Consider the following 21,323-nt stretch of genomic DNA (forward strand, 5'->3'; position numbering starts at 1 on the left):
AAGCACATGTTTTTTTAAATCAGAATCAACAAATGGATTACAAGCCCTCTAATCAGCTTGGTTTTAATTGATGAGGCATGTGGTAAGTACAATTATGCAAACACTTCTTGGAATAAGAAGATATAGAAAGGATTCTGTAAAATTTGAAGAATTACATAAAACATTTCCTCCAGCTTTTCTTTCCAACCCTTTCCCAATGAGATTTTGTATGTAAGAGGATTTCACTCTTAAATGCAAGGACAAAAATGTAAGATCATAGCAATTCTTAGTTAGCCTTCCATTTAGCCCTTGTATTTCAGGGGTATACAGAAGAAGATGAAGAAGGGTTTCCTTGAGGCTTGAGGAGTATTAGTTACAGGAGAGAATGTTTAGTGTTATAAATCATTCTGTGCCAGTGCTGACTACCAGAGCCCAAGTGATAAAGGTGGCCATATATTGCTTGACATGTTCACACACATACACATGTACACATACATGAGCACACACATATGCTGTATTTGTTTCTTTATAAAATCCAGGATCCCCTAAAGTGCAAGACCTAAGACAGGGATTTAAGAATGCAATTCTTAGCAGTCAATGAAAATCCCTAGATCTCTTTTGATATGAGCTACTACATTCTGTTAAACATATAGCAGATTTTGCTATTTTCAAAAGTCAAATACATGCCTTTATCATTTATTCTTAATCCATCCCAATGTATTTATTTTTGTTGGGAATAATTGATGACAATTTGTCCCAACTATAACAATCTATATGAAATAATGAATGTTTTGATCCAATTTATCACTGTGAATTGCACACACATTTTATAATCATTCTCCTTGGTTTTTCAGTATTGGAAAAATGGTCAAAAGACTATTTTTATCTACTGTGCAAGAAACCATTCAAGTTTATTGATAGATTGTTTATTTGGAAGATTTTTAGATCGTACCTCCTCCCTTTCACATGTATACACTTTTTCCATGATTTCTGAGATCCTCTCTTGTAAAGCAGTAAAATTACCATGAAGTCTGGTCTTACCTACAGGAAAATAGCTGAGGTCTCTTGAGGCCAAAACACAGGAAGGAAAATGGCAGATGGAGACTTAAAATTGGGTTGGGCATGGTGGCTCATGCCTATAATCCTCCCACTTTGGAAGGCTGAGGCAGGAAGATTGCTTGAGCCCAGGAGTTTGAGAGCAGCCTGGACAATAGCAAGACCCCATTTCTAGGATTTTTTTTTTTTTAAATTAGCCAGGAATGGTGGTGCATCTCTGTGGTCCCAGTTACTCAGGAGGGTGAGGCAGGAGGATTGCTTGAGCCCAGGGGTTGGAGGCCTCACTGAGCTATGATCACACCACTGTGCTCCAGCCTGGGTGACAGAGCAAGACCCTGACTCAAAAGAAAAAGAAAAAGATTGGTATATATTCAATGCTGGAAATATCCTTTCACCAAGTAATCTAAAAAAAGCAAGTCCTGTATAAGTGTTGGTTTGAAAGGAATATCATCATTTTTCAAAAAGGTGTTGTACTAAATACACTTGATCTGCCTTTGAGTCACTTTCTGTGGTTTTTATGAGATACTAAGGTTGGTACTTATTGTTGTAAGCAATGCATTAGTGCTGGACAAATATTATTTTAGTGGAAGAATAAAAAGCAAACTTACAATTTTATTTTCCCTGTTCTTTCTTTTCTAAATCAACTCTATGTAAACTGTTCATGCTGAACAGCATTGGACCATCCATATACACTTACATGTTAAACTCACAGAATTGTAAAGCTGGAAAAAAAAAACTTGGAGATAATTTACTTTGTTTTAGCAGCAGAATATGTTCTGATGCAGCTTTGAGTTAATGTGGAAGCTCAGTAAACATATAATAAATTAATACGAAACCATTTTGTGTGAAGTTACTGAAGAGTTGGGAGAGAGAACATCAAAACTACCCCACCCCAGCAACACTTGAAGGGATTCCAAAGAATTTGAAAACTCAGATTCCAATTCAATATTCTAAATTTACAAAGTAAGAATCTGAATTCAAGAAAAGTTCAGTTACTTGTCTTATTTCAATGACACTAATGTTTTGAATTTGCAAGCACGGATTCTTCTACAATACAGTCAGAATTCCTGAGTCTCCTCTTTTCATCCATTGCCTTTTCCCAGGTCTTCCTGTGTATATTTTCCTTCACTAAATTTGGGTAGAAAACCTTTTTGTTAGTCTTTTCTCCACATGATTTCCCTCGAGGGTTAATGTGCTTGTCACCAGCAACAAGAGTTTCTCTGAAGTTTGTCCAAGCCCCAGTGGAAAAATATAATAAAAGAAAAAGAGAAGAAGGTAAATATGTTTACCACCTATTTATGGCTTATGTACTATTTACATAAGCTTACAATTTCCAATGGCTTCTCCTACTACTTAAAGCTATAGTGGTGAACACTTTCTGCAGGTAGATTTTTATTTAATATTTTTTTATTCATTGGAAATTTTAAAAATACAAAAAAGGAAAAGAGATACAGCCATACATACATTACTACTGTAGCACTTTGACCTATTTGCTTCCAGAATCTTTTTGAAAACATCTTTCAAAACGTTATTATTTTTGTGAAAATAACATGTGAATTAAAAGTCTTCCCAAATCTTGGGATCCCATCCATCCTTCTGTGTACATTAACAAATGGCTAGAGAGGTAGAAACATGTTCACAACAATGTGATATGCTATAGATGCTGTTTTGAGTCTTTTTAAAGTTCACATTTCTATTTTATGTCAAAATTGTTGAAGTCTTTGCTATGAAGGATGAGAACATCTCTCATGGCAGAGATTTGCCTTCTCATCCATCCTCTCATTTCCACACCTTTGGATCTTTGGTAGTTGAAGTATTCGTTTTACACTGTTCAGGTTTATTACAGTGGCATTCTTTCCAGTAAACATTGTTTCCATTATGTTAACTTTTATTTCTGTGTATAAATATATCTAATACTCATCATCAGTTCTTTCCATTTAATTTAATGGTACTCTCAATTGCCTGGATTTTGTTGTTCGGCTTATTTTTAAAAGTGTTGTGATTTCTGAGCACTTTCGTCATTGAGAATCTGGCTTTGTGTATAAAATATCATGGGTAATATTGCTCCATTGCCTTCTGATATTGGATTTTACCATGTGGGAATCTGATTCCCTTTCACCCCTTGTAGATGTGTTTTGATTTTGACTTTTCTGTGTGTTCAAATAATTCTTTACCCTTCAGAATCAATAGCTTAAATAAGATATACCTCACTATTGAGAATTATGTATTCAATTCCCCAGAAACTTAGTATAGTTTTTCAATCTGAAAATTTAGATTTATTTTTCAGGGAAAAATTTTCTATTACTTTACTTTGAATCTGTTGTCTGTCCCATCTGGGGACTCACAGCACCGGGAATGCCAGGTATCTTAATATTGCATCGTCTTTCTTCTTTTTTTTTTTTTCCAAGCTTGGCCCTAATTACTTTAGTTCCTTTGACTTTTTCATCTATACTCACTATGACGGTCTCAAGTCTGCTCTTTGTTGGTAATTTGATTTTCGATGGTGTCGATCGTGATGCTCATGCTTTCTAATTTATGTACTGGTTTTCTAAAAATATTGTTTTGGCCCTTGATTTGTTTCCTTAGGTCCACTAATTCCCTTTATTCATTTCATTCTGTTGTTTTATCATCTAGTCTTTGACCTCTAGTTGTATTGAATTTATTTTCATATTAAGTAAATCCATTGTATGAAACAACATGAGGAATTTCCTTCTGTTTCTACCCTTATATTTTCTTCTCGGTTAAGTGCTTTGTTTTTCACACTAAATCTCTCTCTTCTCTCCCTCCCTCCCCACGCCTCTCTTTCTCTAACTGTCTGTAATGATTGTTGGCTATATTAGGTTACCACATTTACTATGTATATATTTTATCTTGATCATGTGTGAGTGGCTCTGTTCAGACATTCTATTTGCTATAATATGGTAGAAATTACTTCTAGACATATTTACTCCCTTTCTTGAGGTCCCCTGGGCTCCAGTTTGAAGGCTGGATGTTTCAGGTTTTATGCATTTTTTAGTAACCAATAGGGATGTTAGGGGAATGAATTTAGTGGAAGAAGCATTCGACCTCTTTTAGAACACGTAGCTTTGCTGGCTGGGGCTGTTTCCTATTCCTGTCTGTGGAAGAAGGGGTTGTCCTCGGGTTTCCAATCAATTCTTCAATTCATTGGTTGTCCGAGAGCTGCCACTTTAGTCAAGATCAGCTTTATCCCCTACATGTCTCCTCAACAGCCCTTGCAGCTTCCTCCCAATCAGAAAAGGAAAACATGAGGCTCTTCATAGATTTGCCATTGATTCACATCTGGAGGTGTTAGCGAGAATTCTTAGGCTATTCCCCAATTCCAGGGCAGTTTCTGGTGTTTAAGAACAGATAAGGAGTAAAATCTTCCTCTGCCTTTCGGCTCTACTCCAGAAACACCTAAGTTTTTTAAAAAAGTTATTTATGTATTTATTTGCAGTTGACTATGTTTTCTTTTCATTCTTTAATTGCTGCAGTTGATTTTTATGTTTGTGTATGTGTATTGGGACTTACTTTTTATTTCATTGGACATTAGGGGAGGGAAATTCGGTTGTGTTAGAATCTATCATTTTCTCAGTTAAATGTTTGTGTTGAAGGATTCCCTCATAGAATATAGACTACTACTAAGAAATTTGATAAACAAATTCTCTACTATAATTTATTGTAACTCTTCAATATGCAGTTAAAAATATGCAGAGATGGCTCTCATTCATGACAGAAACATTTCACCTAGACTTTTAGAATAGCCACATCTTTTCCTCTCAAATACCAAGAGGAAACATTAGAAGATATTTGAGGAAAAATAATAGTTCTCAAATCGCTGTCAGTGTGCAATACTAGGAACTATATTATTTATATTAGATATTTATAATTTTTGTCATTATACAGTACAAATGAGTTAATATTTATATCTTATTTTCCTTAACATGTTTTCATGTACATCACAGCTCAAACTGAAAAATTGGACAAAGAACGATGTTTATAAATTGTATATGTATGGATATATATCTGTGTGTGTCTATGTGTACACATGACATTTTAAATGTAAATATTCTATGTGATCATATATTTTACATCAAAGTACAGTAGTCTCTCAGTATTCATGGGGGATTGGTTCTATGACCTCTTGTTGATACCAAAATCTGTGAATGCTCAAGTCCCTGATATAACCCACCTATATTTTCTCATATACTTTAAATCATCTCTAGATTACTCATAATACCTAATACAATGTAAATGTTATGTAAATAGTTGTCAAACTGTTTTTTTATTTGCTTTATTTTTTATTGTTCTGTTGTATGTTTTTGATCTGCAGTTGGTTGAATAAGTAGGTGTGGAGCTTACAGAGATGAAGGGCCAGCTGTATATAGGAACATAGTTCTCATGTGAGAATATATCAAATACATATACAAATATATATGTGTGTATATGTATATACGCACATATGCAAAGTTAATTGTTGGAGAGTTGCCAATATCTACTAAAGGCCACTGATAGCATATGGATCATGTTTCCATCCACTGTACTAACCAAAGCATGGCAGTAATGTCAGTAGGCGTCTGAAATTAGGACCTTGAGATAATCCTCCTATTATTTTTATTACTGGTTTAAGCCTCACAAAATCATTCTCTCAATTTGGTCCTGGGCTCCACAATTAAAGAGAGAAATGGAAAGCTTAGTGTGGATTTAGAGAGAAGCAACTCTGATTTCAGAAAGAGCTGGAATTGAGGAAGGGTAATGGGATTATTTGTCTGGATAAAGAAAATTATGTGAAAAGATCTAAAATAGTTTCCTAGCATATATGACAAACTCTAAAGAAGCGATTAAGGATCAGATCTTCTTCATCCCCATAGCACACAAAGCAGAATTCTTAGATAGATGGAAGAATTTCTCAGTAAATTGTGCTCACCATAAGTAGTACTAATAGAGTATGGAAAATAAAATCCAAAAGACCTAAATTTTCATTTCTCTAAGATGATTAAAATATTGTCTTTACCAGTGATAGCAGAATAGCTTACAGTTTGATACTTCTAATATTCCTTTGATATAACTGGCATTAACTTTAGAAGAAAAGCATACCCTTGTTTCTGTGTTATTCTCTCCTAGCTTTTTCAAAGCTATTGCTCATCAACAGCCAGAAGATTACTAAATGCCAGGGAGTAGCCTGTGAGGACTGAACCACACAGATGCCTGTTCATCTGTAAATATTTATTGAGCACCTAGCCCCTGGTTGGCCTTGGGGACACAAAGATAGATAAGGCAGTCCTCGTCCTTAAGAAGTTAGTAGCTTAGTGAGCTTTGCTCACATCCAGATTGATGCCACAATGGGATGAATTACTCTTGAGTCACCTGCTCTTCTGTCATGTAAATTTCAGTAGTGATATGTTTACTTCTGTTTGAGAAAAAATATATATAATTAAATATCCCACTTGGTCTTATGCATATGTCAGGGAAAAAGGTAGTGCATATTCCAGCAGTTGTAAGAGTACCCAAGCACCCTTTCCCATGGAAATAATCACTGCCAGACTAGATTGAATCACCTCTTCGAATAGAAAATGCTGAAAATTAAATCCATAACTTAAAAGACATTTTCAAGAACAATGGACACTCCAGTCAGAACAAAACTCTAAATGTGTTCTAATCATTTAAGGCTAGAACTCAGCTTAACTTAACCTACATTTTTTTAGGAGAGTATAGTCAGGTGTGTGTGAAACAATTATATAGAGAATCAGAGGCAAATCCCAGCAACCAGTCCTATGGGGGAGCACAGATATATAGGTAGGAAAGAACGAACTAGAGAGAAATATTAAGCAGATTGCAAGTCACTTGTCACATAAGAAAAGGGCTGGAGAAAACTGTTGGATTGGGCAGAAGATGCATCACACAGCACATTGTTTTAAAAAAAAAGGAAGAAGGAGGAAGGGTTATGCATTTAAAGATTACGTTAGCTGAAGAGAAGTTATTTTAGCAAAAAAAAAAAAAAATTGGTGCAGAAAGAATTGAAACTATGGAGTGAGGAAATAATTTCCCATCTCTAAATTGATCAGTCCATTAGAAATACTGTTATATATAGAACCAGAGTTTGTTAAGGTATGTATAACATAGAAGCTTGAATTTATATATTAGTAGAATATTTTCCCTCCTTTGGTATGTTATCTTTAAACCTACATTCAGTGCCAGATGGCTTCCTTTGTAGTAATCTGAATGTGGTTACGTATGAAACTATGGCTCCTTAAAGTGAAATTGTCTGTTGATATTGTTGTGATACTGTTTCACTTGGAAGAACCCACTTGTTTTAGATATAGAGATAACCCAATTTGGCAGCGAAGGCTTTCTAGACATTTAGTGTGGTTAGTCTTTTCAGATATTTGCATCACAGAGAAGACTAATGGGTTTATGTCCACTGCTTCAATAACAAATGAACTAATTAAGTCCAAAGGGCCTGGAGAGAGGTAGAAAAAGTGTGTGGCCCCAAGGAAATTGGCTTTGCACTGTTCTCAGCCTAGACTTACAGCCACTCAAGGATCATACTCATTTTTATTCTCCTCCTAATAAAATCTGCTCACCAATCTGTTTTTTTCCTTGATTGTTGTTGATCATTTACCACAGTGATTTGTACTGCCTATTGTTAATCTGAACCACCTGCATGGTTTTAGGAATGTGTTGTTTGTCATTTCAGAGAGGTGAGGTTACTCTTTAGAATGTGTAGCATCTTCTCCAAACCCAGGCAATACAGAGAATATTAATTATGTGTATTACAGTAGTATTTTAAAATTGGCCTACATCTATCACATACCTAAATAACTGGAAAAAACAACTTAATATTATCATTTATCTAAAAGTAAAGAAAAAAGGCTAGAAAGCAAGTCTAAAGATTAGGGAGCAATATGGGGTGTTACTAAAAATACTTATGAGACATCTGTTATGAGAAAAAACATCCATAATACTATTTAGGTTGTTGGTGATGACTTTGGGGCTCAAAACACAAAATTCAAATGACTAATCATAATATAGAAACTTTCAAAAAGAAAAATGAATTTAGAAAAATCATTAACCCAGATTTAAGGTTTATTTGTATAATTCTAATGACTGCAGTCCAGAGGAATCTCTTATCTATTAATCATTTATGAGTATGACAAATATTTTTAAGAACAGAATTACTTTTTTTTTGTATTTGTATTGTTTATTCATCATTTTTAGTTATGATTCCTTCTTCTCTCAACCCTCGAATAAAAATAATTCTCAATGTATGTACCAGAAGTAGTTGTAAAGCTCCTAGTCAACAAAGATTGGATGGAAATTGGATAATTTATTTCTGGTCATGAATTTGATTCTATCCAAAGAAGGAAAATACAATTAATACCTTGCCTGAAACTGTTGAAACATTATACATATATGTTAAGCTATTCTCTGAAATGGGCTAAGACTATGTAAATGGAGTAATTTAATAAACTTGAAAATTTATGGTACTTCATTTTTATTAGTCATTAGGAAATTGTTGCCCACCAATAGTTAAAAGTAGTGAAATTATTCCTTCCACATAAGTAGGAGAAAGTGGGGACTATGTAATATACAAAAGGATTTAACAGAGAAACACATGCTTCAGCCTCCACCTTTAAGAACCTTGATCTGGTTGGTAAATAATGATATATGTGAAAGATAACTTATAAGTGGTATAAAAATCAGGCATAGAGAGAGAGCACTGCAAGAAGCAGAAAAGCCACTGTCAGCTTACTGGAAGACAAAACTTTAAGGAAAATGGAATTTAAGTTGTCTTTTGGAAAATAAAGAGAATCTATTATCATCCAAGGAATGTAATTCCAGACAGGAATCCATGATCAGAAATATGCTGAAGAAATATATACATAGCCTTTGATTAATCATATTCGCTCTTTAGTCAGTTTCTTTATCTGTAAAATAAAGGAATTATATTATCCTAAATATCAATTTTAAACCACTAAATAATTTATTTACAGCAAGTAGGATTAATTTGGCTGTAGTAGATGATTTCTTTAGAAAAGGAGTGAGAAATAAGATTTGAGTCAGTAACTTTCTCCTTGTCTGTGAGTTACTAAATACAAAGCCAAAGCTTGCTGCTTATTCTGTGGACAACGAAAGCTCATTGACAATATTAGAGAGGAAAAGTGATATAGTGAAAGTTGTGTCGTGCCATAATTTAAAAGATGCTATTTCTCATTTCTCTTTAACCAGACATGGCCTTATCAATTTGTATTGAGAATATACAACTCCAGGGCTGTGAAAGTTATAATGTGATATATACCTAGATCTTAAATTCTAGGAAGCAGTCCTGAAATGGAGATGAATAGATTCTAGTCTGTTAATCACAGAAAAAATAAAAAGATAAATAAATAAGGAGAGAAACTGGAGTAAACTTCATTTGTCCACTCTCTTCTAGAATAGTGTAATCATAAAAAATATGTTAGTGAATGTAATGAATTCAAGTCCGCATAATAGAGCCTCTTCCCCAGAGGAGGGGTTATATATTAGCGCTAAGGTAACGCAAATGCACAAATAAATACAATATAGCGGAAACCAAGTCAAGTGTCACACATCAATAAAAATAAATACCACAGGGTTTTCAAAAGGAAAGAAAATTTTTCAAGATGTCCTTCGAGAAGTGGATTCATGGAGGATAGGCAGGGTGTCTATATTCTAGGATAAAATGGAAAACATTTCAGGGTGAGAAAATAGAAGGTACAAAGACTTGAAACCAGAAAAAGGCCAGGCACTCTTGTTTCATTGAGCCATGGGGTATATGTAGGAGGTGTGTTAATAAGTTCAGAAGGTGGGCAGCAATTTGGTTATGCATTATTTAAAAACAAGGTTAAAGAGCTTTTACCTAATTCCTAATCGAACACATGCCCGTATATTTAGACCTTTTTAAGACCCTTTCCCAAGTCAGGTATTTTAATTCCTTTTGTTCAAACAGAGAAGAACTTTAAGACTGAGCATTAAGAATATTTACAAAAAGTACGCTAAAATAACAGATACCCAGTCTATTTTCCAAATAGCAATGGTACATCATTCTTTGCTCCTTACTTTTTCTCATTATTCATTGACATTTACTTTCCGTGATAAGAAAATCATATTATTTTGTAGATATATGGTTTCCATGATGTTGTCCAAACTCCTCATCACCATCTTATACCAATATCTCCACAGCAAAGGGTAAAGAAGTGCATTTTGTTGCTTGAGTTCTTACTAGCATCAAAGCAAATCTTCGTTGAGCGTGTTCTGAGGGTAAGGCACTGTACTAGGCACTGAGATATGAAGATAACTCATTAGTCCTTGTCCTTATCACATAGTCCACTGATGCCTGATAACACTTCCCCATAGGCAGTGTATTTCAAAACATGAAACTTAGACCCATTTATGATACACGATATTGCTGTTTGACAATTCCACTCCCCATTTAAGTGAGAAAAGCTATTTTTTCTTCCTTGTCTGCTATCTGATGTACTGTGAAAGTTAGAAGACCTTATATAAAAAAAGAAGATATTAAGACAGCCAGAGAAGACAAGGTATCCAGTGTCATGTTCAAAGCCTAAAGAATATGAGAAAATTACAGACTATATTATAGATCAGAACTCACATATACACTTGTAAGCAGAAAATAATTATTGAGGCATTCATGGTAGAGTATTGCAACTATAATTACATGCTGAAATAAGATTATTTTCTCCTTAGTTAATCAGAGGTCACTATATTTGATTAATCAATAATACAGAAGGTTTTGAGAATTCACTATGTGATCAGTTTTGCTTTATTTAGTTCTACTGAGAGATAATGAACTGGAAGGTGAGTCCTACCCACCCATGTTGGAGAAAACAGAGTGAATCTGCATGAAACAATTGGAATATATCAATTGTTTAAATTCAATAATTTGCTTTTCAGAAACCCTACTATGTGAAGCACACTGTTTTTGACATTGAGAATACAAAAAACAACTCTAATTGGAGAATCAGGACATAACATAATTGGAAAACACAGTAAGAGGCTGCACATAACACAGACGTACCCACATATACTTACATATTTATTTATGCATTTCCATAAACTTATATACAGTACAAAAATTATGTTTACTACAGGTAACTGATATGTTTTTCTATTTATTGCTTTTATTTTGCATACAATTATGCACTGTTATTTGCAAACATTAAGTGTCATTATCCTCAATTCTTACCTCCAGGTTATAGGTAGGGATAGTAGCATAGGCATTTGTAAGTGGGGGGAAGGGGCGCTGCGATTTAAACCCAGCCCAGTCCGGATCCATTGTTTGAGCTCTTGAAACTTCTCTTTTCTCTTCTTCAGTATAAACTTGGTGTTTGTTCTTTTCTCTTCCTTTTCTCTTTTCCCTCTACACTCCTAATCCTTTCTATTCCAATTTTATTCTCTCTCTCTCTCTACACACACACACACACACACGTACGTACACACACACACACACTAACGTACATATTTAAATTTTGGTCTCAATCCAGTAAATTAATTTCGAGATCTACTAATGGATGTGAGCCAAATTGTGAAAATCTCTGATGTAGACATAATGATTCTAGAAGTTCTGATAAAAGTGAACACTAAGACTGAGCAGACTCAGGTAGTTTTCATGGCACCAGGAAAGAAGGACTTAAAGGGAAATGAGGGATAGAAAACAAGGTGTTATTTTTTTTTTATGGCTCTAATTGCTTATCTCCATTATGAGACTCAGGAAATATTATTGGATTATCTTTCTACCAGAATTTTCAAGTGGCAAAAGAGACAATTATTGCAAAGCAGTTCAGAATGTAGACAGAGAGTCAGACGGTCTGGCTTCACAATGTACAAGCTAGGTAATTTGGGGAAAGTTATTTAAACACCTTGTACCTCGATCTCCTCATTTGTAAAACGGGGATAATAGAGCCTGCCTCAGAGAGTGGCAATGAGAATCATAAAGTGCTTAGACTAATACATTTTGCATTGTCAGCTCTCAATGAATGTTGAGTATCAGCTAGTATTTGATCAAAATCTGTGGTAAAACTGAGAACAGAATTGAGAACCTCAACTAATATATCTGCTCAGAGGCATTCAGTGAGTATTTCTGATATCTTTTGGTTCATTGTCAGTGAATTCAGCTAAGAAACCAAAAAATCAAATTTTACTGGTGATATCATCAATAATAAATAATTTTAGCCTGTATACCTGTACACAATGGGTACATGTTCTGTTTAGAATGATTTTTAGATACATTTTTTATGTTTTTAGGTCATGAATATTAATGTTTCCCAGCCAAGTCATCTAAATAAATTTGCCCCTGTCAAAGATTAAAGAATTTAAATGATGTTTAATACTAGAGGTCCAAATATTTAGTTACAAACAAGGTAAATAAGACAGAGAGAGGGAGAAAGAGAGAGATCTTTCAGTAGGAAAAATCAGAACTTAAAACCTGGGAGCTTCTACTGCCTCTCGCATTCTTCGAGAAGGCAGTGACCATAAAAGATAGAACATTCACTCTGGTGTCAGGGGAAAGCTTTGCTGATAGTAGTTGGAAAAATCAAAATATAGTAATTATTTAAGCCAAAAATTAGCACTGATTATTCATTGAGCATAACAACAACAATTAAAAAAAAAAACAGAGTCTACTTTTAAAAACAGCTACTAAAAATACATTTCCATCTTCTATGTGAAAGGAGATCATGGCTACTACGTCACTGTGAATTTTATCTGACTTTTCAGACAACATGAATATTCAAATCTGCCATCACTCTAAGTTTCCCAATGGAAAAAGGATAAACATTACTTTTTAAAAATTTTCCTCTCCTAGGCAAGGTTTTGAGGAACTAAGCTGGAGAGATCCATTAGCCAAGATGTGGTATATTTGTAATTTTCTTTCGATTGCAAATTTTCATCATAGAGTAACTGGTGTAATGGTAATTAAGAAAATAAATTAGTATATCAGATATCCTGTTAAGAAAATGATAATATGTATAATAATAGATTGCAATAGTTGCTAAGACAATAGGAATGTATCCACAGTAAAGATGATATGGTCATTTTTAGTTCCTTATCATTACAGCCAGTTTCAACAGAGAAAGAGTCCATTGCATTAACTAAATCCTGATAAAATTCTAGAATGATACGGAAACTGAGCTTTCTTCTCTTATCCTCTGGAACATCTCAGTCCTATCAGCTTTCCTTTATTTACTTCATCAGTATAGTTTCCATAGATTTACGTACTTTACAGTGTATAGGTCAATTATATACAAATACTTGGGTATTCAGAATGTTTATTATGTATCTTTTTTTCCAAAAGTGTTTTTTTTTTTTCTTTCCTTGTGGCAAAACACCATTAACTGCAACTGTTTAACTGCATTTGGGGGAAAAAAAGATTTATTCTATAGTAGTTTCTGTATAATAAGCTAAGAGTTTAGGGAATGATTTGAATTACAAATAGTTCCTATCACAGAGCAGTGTTTTTAACTCAATGAAGACCTTAGCAACACGCAAGTTCACATCCCTACCACTCACATTTTTTTTTTTCTATCTTTGCAGTTCCACCATGGTTTTTAAATCACCCCTCCAATCTCTATGCCTATGAAAGCATGGATATTGAGTTTGAATGTGCAGTCTCGGGAAAGCCTGTGCCCACTGTGAATTGGATGAAGAATGGAGATGTGGTCATTCCTAGTGATTATTTTCAGATAGTGGTAATTATCTTTTCTTTTTTCATATTAGCTTTATAATTCCATTCATTGTTTGCTATTTTTTTCACTTGCTTTTCTTTCCTGGGAAGAAGGTTCCTGTTGGGAATTTTTATGATGTGTTAAAATGGTTCTAATAAAGCAATGATTTTCTAGATTTAAGAATTTTTGAGCCGAAAAAACAGTAATCAAGCAGTCTAGCTCCTGGTTTTTACAGACAAGACTTTAAAACAAAGAAAAATCAGAGGGAGTAAGACTTCCTGATTTGTTTCACTGCTGGATCGTAGAATAGAGTTTAGAACCTAGTTCTAGACTGTATTCAGCCAGGGTTCTCTTACTTCTTTGAGTTTTACCCATTTTAATAAGGTTTTAATAAGATGTGCACTACTTATAATTATGGTAGTCTTACTCTGATAATACAGACAGCTTATTTTTGCTACCCTACTAGATAGGACCAGTGGATCCTATATGAGCAGTTAAGAAGGGCAGTGGTGGGGGGGACGATGATACTGGTGGTGGCAGTGGTGGCTGCTATGGTAGAGAGGCCATGGAGACACAGAGTTCACATTGCTTTGCAATTTGGAACATTGCAAAGAATTGAAGTTAAGAGAAATAGTTGTTACAGTTTCCTAGAAGTTTTAGCTCACTTTCTATCCCTATCGTTGTAGGGACATAATAGAGATGATGGCATTGTATTCACTGAGTGGTTGTCCGGCTACATTGCAAGTGCCCAGTACCTTCCATTATTGTTGTTTTTGCTGTTACCAGCAGAATTCTTTGCTCTTTTGGAAATGCTCTCTGAAACTCTCCTGTAGGTGTAGTTAGTGCTGGAGGTTCAGATTGTAGGTATATCAATATATGAGAAATATAACAAAATAGTTTCTAGATGTCAAAGAACTTTGCAGCTAAAGAAGAGGGCCTTAGATGCCCTCTTATGTAACGTCTGAGAGGCAGACACGATTCTGTCACAGAAGAGCTGTCAGGTCTCCCAGGCAGAATGAAGACTAGAACATAGGTATCCTGTCCAGACACAAGCTTTTTTCATGACATTACACTGGCTTTCATTGCTAAATGCCTCTTCCACAATCAGTTGACTTTCAGAAATTTTCATACTCTCTTTGTGCATGTATTTTGCCACGCTATAAAATTTCTTAAGAAATAAATCCATAAAGCATATTTTTATTACTTTTATAACCACTTATCATTTTACACTTTTAGTTGTATTTGTTTAATTGGTTGGGAGTAGAGTAACATAAAGAAAAAAAAAAAAACTTTTAAACGCCATACCAATCCATTACTTCTGTTAAATGCAATGTTATTTCACTACCACTGAATTAAAAATGACCTGCCATTGGGCAACTTAAAAAGTGTTGTATATGCTTAAAATATAAGCTACTTGCATGTAAAGGAAATTGTTGAGTGCCTTTAAGGACACATAATAAAATGCAACATTTATTTTTTCTACAGATTGAATATAATCTTTCTCCCAGCATGACTCATTACAGCCAACCTATTTAAATTCTGTTTTTCTTAAGGTGAAAGAAAATGTACAGTATGTGCCCTATTCACATTAAATTGTGCTTAAAAATATTTCCCCAGTAGCTCCAGAAATCTGAGAGCCGTTGCCTGCCACACATGTAACATTGAGCACAAATAGTAACTTATATGAGAATTGTTAATTAGAAGTTAGCCAGCTTTATCTAAGAATTTTACATCAGCTGAGAATTGACTACAAGACACTAAAAACAATTAAGAATTCCCCATGAGGTAATATTTATCTCTTAATGACTTCAGGGGAAGTGATTTAACACGTTTCACTTACTGAACTAATTCTTACACTAATATTGAAGATAAACTGAGTTAGTATAATTAAATGCTATCTCTAGATCATCTTATCACCCATCCTTGAAAAAGATGGTAGCTCAATTTATAGAGAGGAGGAGTTAACGTGCTGTATTTAATCTATGAAGGTGAAATATTTTGGCTAACAAGAACTACACAGGTAAAAACATCCCCCATACCCCTTCTCCAAACCTCCAAAAGGGTATATGTCAAAGCCATTACATTTTTTAAAGAATGTTTTTAGACATTTTTTTTCTGGCTAAACACTTTCAGAAAATATCCGACCTTGATTTCTTGTCCTTTAGAAGCTGCAAAGATCAGTGTTTTTGTTTCATTTTTTTGTTTTCCCTCAGCAGTTGCTGAACCTGAGCTGCTTTCAATAAAAACTAAAGGAATGAGATTTCTTTGGGTGCTAATCTTTGTTTCTTCCGTACCTAATAAAAGACCTTTCCATTGACTGCTCATTAGATTTTAAAGATGATATGTATTTATGTGAGCGTATTTTTTTACTGCAGAGCTAGGTTGAACTGATGCCTGTGCATTCAGAAAAGAGAATTGGGAATGTGTGACATTTCCCAGGTGGCACAGGACGTATCTATGAGACTGAGAACTCTCCCGGTCTCCCCTCTTGTTTCTTCTGTGATGTTTTATTAAATTTTGGTCTAGGTTCATTTTGCTGCCTTGAGTTTTTTTGCTTTTTAAAATATTTCACCTACTTTTTCTTCTCCCTAGGGAGGAAGCAACTTACGGATCCTTGGGGTAGTGAAGTCGGATGAAGGCTTTTATCAGTGTGTGGCCGAAAATGAGGCTGGAAATGCCCAGACTAGTGCACAGCTCATTGTGCCTAAGCCAGGTAAGGCGATGGGAACTTTGCTCCAGTACCTGTAGTTACCATTGTGCACGGCCCATTCGTAAAATCCATGTTGTTTTCCCTGTCCCTCAAAGTCAGTATGAAATTACTCAGTTAAACAAAGTGCACGCTTGTGTATTGATGATATATTCCTTCTAGCAAATTATTTATACATATATATTAGTGTGTGTATATACATATGTGCTTAAGTATTAGTGTAACATCGTTAGTGTGACTAAGTACATTCTTTTCTGCTTAACTAGTAATGGATAAGTAGGAGAAAAGGTATCTCTAAAACCAGGGTCTCTAATGTGAGCCACATTTTGAAAACTGTGCACCATATCATTAGTAACAAATATATGGCCACCTTTAAGCTAATACTGGTTGCTGCATATGTTGTAGAACAAGAGAATTCTAGCTATTAATAAACTTGATTTTGTAGCTAAAGCCGTAAAGCTGAAAGAAACGTGTGAGATAAGCAACCCCATATTTTTAAAGAAATTGTGAGATACATCCTCCTAGGACTTGTTGGCCCTGACAGAGGCCAGTGATCATTCCCTGCAACTGCTCATAGGAATGGAGATTCTTTGTGCTGTAATTCATAGGATGAAAGTCTGTCATGGTATTTTTCTCTTCCCTATAAACCAAGTTGTGCAGACACCAGGAAAACCCCTTGGACAGATTCTGTGTGTGTGTGTTTCTGGGGAGTGATTGCAAAAACGGGAAACAGGCAACTTATTCTAGTTGAAAACTGTCTGGAGCTGCCCACAATGCAAAGAGGAAGAAGGGAAGGGCAACAGTGGGGAGAGGCTTTCTTTCCACCTTTGGGAAGAACAAGGGTGTTTAAGTTCCACTTGAAGAAAGCAAGGCTGAACTGTTTTTGAAATGACCCAGCTGAAGAGGTCCTGCCTGCTGAGGGTGTCCCAACAAAAAGACACCAGAGGGACACTGCCAGGGTGGAGCTGAGCTGAGCTGGGGCAGAAAGTCACTCAGAAAGTGCCTTGCCAACTTTAGGAAGGGCCTGTGACCGCATTCCTATGGTGGGGGGAGTCTCTGAAGAGCCCACAGAACGGCACCAAAGAAAGAGGTATGCAAATACGTTCCATGACCATGGACTTTTGAAAGCACAAGCTGAGAAACACAGCCTTTTTCTCTTTACTCCAAATCCATCCTCTGTGACCCGGGAGAAGCCCTAAGCACAGGAGAAACATGGATCTGAGAGACTGGAAACACAGGTGACAGACAGTCCTGCTGCCCCATTCCCTGTTTTTGGTCTCAGGCCTGCTTTGGGAAATGGGAAGAAACTTTAAAATGAAAATCAGTTGAATGTTTTTAGATCACACTGGGGTGTGTGCATGTGTATGTGTGTGTGTGTGCGTGTGTGTGTGTGTGATGAGGTTTTTTTGGTTTGTTTTATTATTTTAATACCTAAAGATAAGGCTTTTAAAATATTTAAAGTGACCAGAGGGCCAGAGGATTGGCCCAAGTTGCAATCAGAGATGTGGAGACCAATCTGACAGGGGTGTCTTTGAAAATGGATGACCAGAGAAAAATAAGGCTATTTCTTTTTAATTCTGCAGTCATTCAGTGCATTCGGTCAACCAGCTATAGGCATTCAATTTCGCTTATACCAGGAAGCTCTGGTTTCAACAGGTGGCCTTTGATTAGTGGTATCCTGCATTTCACCTGGGCCCTGATTCATTTAGGTCTGCATGCCCATAAAGGAACAAGGGTCTCCTCAGCAGAAATGTCATTTCCTTCCTCACTAGAGCCAGCCTCGGAGAATCTTGATAATTTATTCTTTTTCTATCTAGATGGTAGAGTGTTGTCATTGGCTTCTATACTCTTGGTCAGTTTTTATTGCACTTGGCATTGGATTAGAAAGAAAGTAAAAGAAAATGAAGACAAAAATCCGAAAGTGTGACAGGACGCCACCGTGACTGTCTTACATTTCTCACCTTATACATGATGGATTGCTTTTTCCTGGCTATTTAATTGGGTCTTCAAATAATCCCACTCCAATTCCTTGGAGGTACATCATGGACCGTGTGCACAGATGGTGGAGAGGCCAGCTATAAATATAAATTAAGCAATGAGACTGACCATGGTGAGAAGAACATAGTCCTCTCTGTTTAAGTTTGGACGATAAACAGTCACCATATATTTTGAGGCACATTGTGGCCCTGCATTGCCCAGCTGTTCAGCTCTGGCCTGTCCACAGGCTGTGGCTGAGAGTTACTGTTGGCAACCATAACAATCTGCTTCTCAATGAAGTATAGACAATGACCCATTTGAGCCTGTGTCCATTGTTGGTGGATATTTACATAAGCCTAATGAAGTTTCAACATAGTTTTTTATATAGAGTTAGGTATTCCCTCTTTAGCAATTAGTGACTTAGGAAATAAAGTAAACATAATCTACTTAATTAAATTGAGTTAATGACTTGTGATTCTCTCCAGGAAATAAGTTGGCAACAAAGATTTGAAATGTGTTAACTGTAAAATGTGAAATTATACATGGTTTCCTCTAGATAAGGCATTTTAAAAAATTATTATTATAGGAGGTTCTATCATTAATGGTGCAGAGCTAACATTATAACACCATATGCACAGTTCCAGACTGCTGCCTCTCTCTATATATTGAACATACACACACACACACACACACACACACGTGCAGCACAGATGATGATTTCCTGCTCACTTAAGACTTTGCATATACTACATCAAAATATGGAGCCATATTATGTAAGTGGTAGTGAATGAAAGTTAAAACAGTATAGATAATTTAAATGACTTACATTGTCTATTAATCTCTTCTAAGTGCTGGGGACAAAGTTTTATTGTTGTTTGTTTTAATTAATTTTGGGGGGGAAGCAGGATGTTGGTTACGAATTTCCCTTTCCAAATGAAATAAATTAACTATAGCTGCAATTTTAGTATTCAGTGAATAGTCTGGCAAAAATGCATTTAAGAGTCAACGTGTTAAGTGTCACAGGAATAAGAAGTTTCAGTAGCCAGAGTTGCAAAGAGGTAAGCAATGTTAGAATCCCATTGGCATAGCAGATGCAGATGAATTAATTACTTTCGAGTCATCATCCAATAAACTGGAGTGTGGGAAGATAGTAATTAAATTGAGAAGACTATTTGGTAGCTGAGTGGAGAAGTTAGCAATTATCTGGAGCTGAGAAGGAGGAGATAGGGAGCAAGGCAGGAACAAAAGATAAGGTAGATTTAAGATAACAGTTATCTCCAAGTTTCTTATCCTGGATCTAGCTGGTGGGTGGCATTCGGTTTTCTGACAGTGTCTGCTGTGGAAGGTCATTGGAAATAATTGACTGTTGAGCAAGGGAGTTGAGGGCCACAGAACTGGGAATGCATCTATGATTGGGCATGTGTAGTCTGGGATGTGTTTAATTTAATGGCAGAAATTAGCAAAGATAAATTGCCCTGGGAAGAAATGTTGTATTCATTATAAATTCTACCATGCACAAAAAGTCTGTGGGGAAAAATCCATATGATCATAAATAGAATAAATGGCATTATAAATAGTTCTCAAAATGTAGATTTGCTTGGGCAAGATACCAAATAATGCCTTCTATATAAGAAATAAATATGGAGTCTGTGTCTCATGTTAATATTGCATATTTTATAATGCTGGTTTTGTTTTTTCCCTCTCACATTGGTTAAAAGAAAAGAGGGCCACTGTAGTAGGAGAAATATGTTGGTCAGACATTTAGAAAAACTAGAACTATTATCAATTACCTGTCCTCTATTGCAAAAGGTTACTGATTACAAATTATGTTGAATTTTAAACATTTTATTAAGGCAGTATATCATATAGCCTGGTATTAGCAAAGATTTAAGTTTGGTTATGAACATCAAGGCATAAAATCAGAATTCTTTTGTTTTTGTGAGTGTGTTTTTGTGAGTTGTCCCTTATCAACATGAGAATACCTAGAAATCCAAATAGGCAAGAGGATTATCTAGATGCATATTCATATAATTGTGAGTGCCGTTAATTATAGTGTTTCTTCCAAAATGTTGACCCCTACATAGTAACTTCACTGGGGTTCAGTGTGAGTCAATGGAAAACTGTACAATTAATTAGTCTTAACAATTCAATACCTCTTAGAATTCAATTTTTTGGTGTAATAGCACCTAAGCAAGTATATAAGAGTGAATGTAACTGAAACTAAAGGGATGTACTTCTTAATATGATATTAGTAGCTGATAGTCAATTAAGTTGAATTTTTGTCTCTTAATATGAGAAAGCTTACCATGATTTACATGCTTAATTGTATTTAGTATGGAATCGAATTGTTCCTGGAGTTCTGCAAATAATTTAGAAGAGCTAATTCCATGTACTGGGTAGTATGTTAGTGGACCAAAACTGGAAAATGAGTCATTATGCAGTTACACAAACTGAGATGCTCATTAAAACTACAAAATTTCTCTTTAGAGTTGCGTCATTGAGTCTAAGTGAATAAAAGTGCAACTTAGTATTTTTGAAATGTACTTCAGTTGTGGTAATATTATAGTTTATAAGCTTTCCTAGGACACTTGCCTTTCTAAGACTTGGTAATTAATTGTAGCTAATAAGATGCAGAACCAATTTTTTCAAAGTGGTTATTAACTTCAGTATATCTGGCCATAAATTTATTCAATCAATTATAAAATTATATTTGCTTATAAAGGTAAGAATAAAAATAAGAGGTAAGTAATGTATGCTCTTTTATTTTCTACCTCAAAGTCTCTCCTCCCATAGAGAAATGTTGACACTCAAACTGATGCTTTCCCAGAGGAGTTCAATGATAGCCTAAGTTTGGCACAAATCAGTCATTTGATGTTTGACCATGTAATATTCACCTAGTATAT

At 35.2% G+C, this 21,323-nt stretch overlaps 1 protein-coding gene across 1 annotated transcript in view; it reads left to right on the top strand.

Moving 5' to 3' along the window:
• The window catches only part of DCC (DCC netrin 1 receptor), a 1,232,106-nt gene that overhangs the window by 617,957 nt on the left and 592,826 nt on the right, over window positions 1–21,323 (top strand). The window contains exons 6-7 of the mRNA XM_012651723.1: window positions 13,606–13,760; window positions 16,329–16,449. Coding sequence (XP_012507177.1) covers window positions 13,606–13,760; window positions 16,329–16,449 — 276 coding nt within the window. The remainder of the gene's footprint in view (window positions 1–13,605; window positions 13,761–16,328; window positions 16,450–21,323) is intronic.

Source organism: Propithecus coquereli, unplaced genomic scaffold, assembly GCF_000956105.1.
Source record: "Propithecus coquereli isolate 6110/MARCELLA unplaced genomic scaffold, Pcoq_1.0 Scaffold37, whole genome shotgun sequence".
NCBI lineage: Eukaryota > Metazoa > Chordata > Mammalia > Primates > Indriidae > Propithecus > Propithecus coquereli.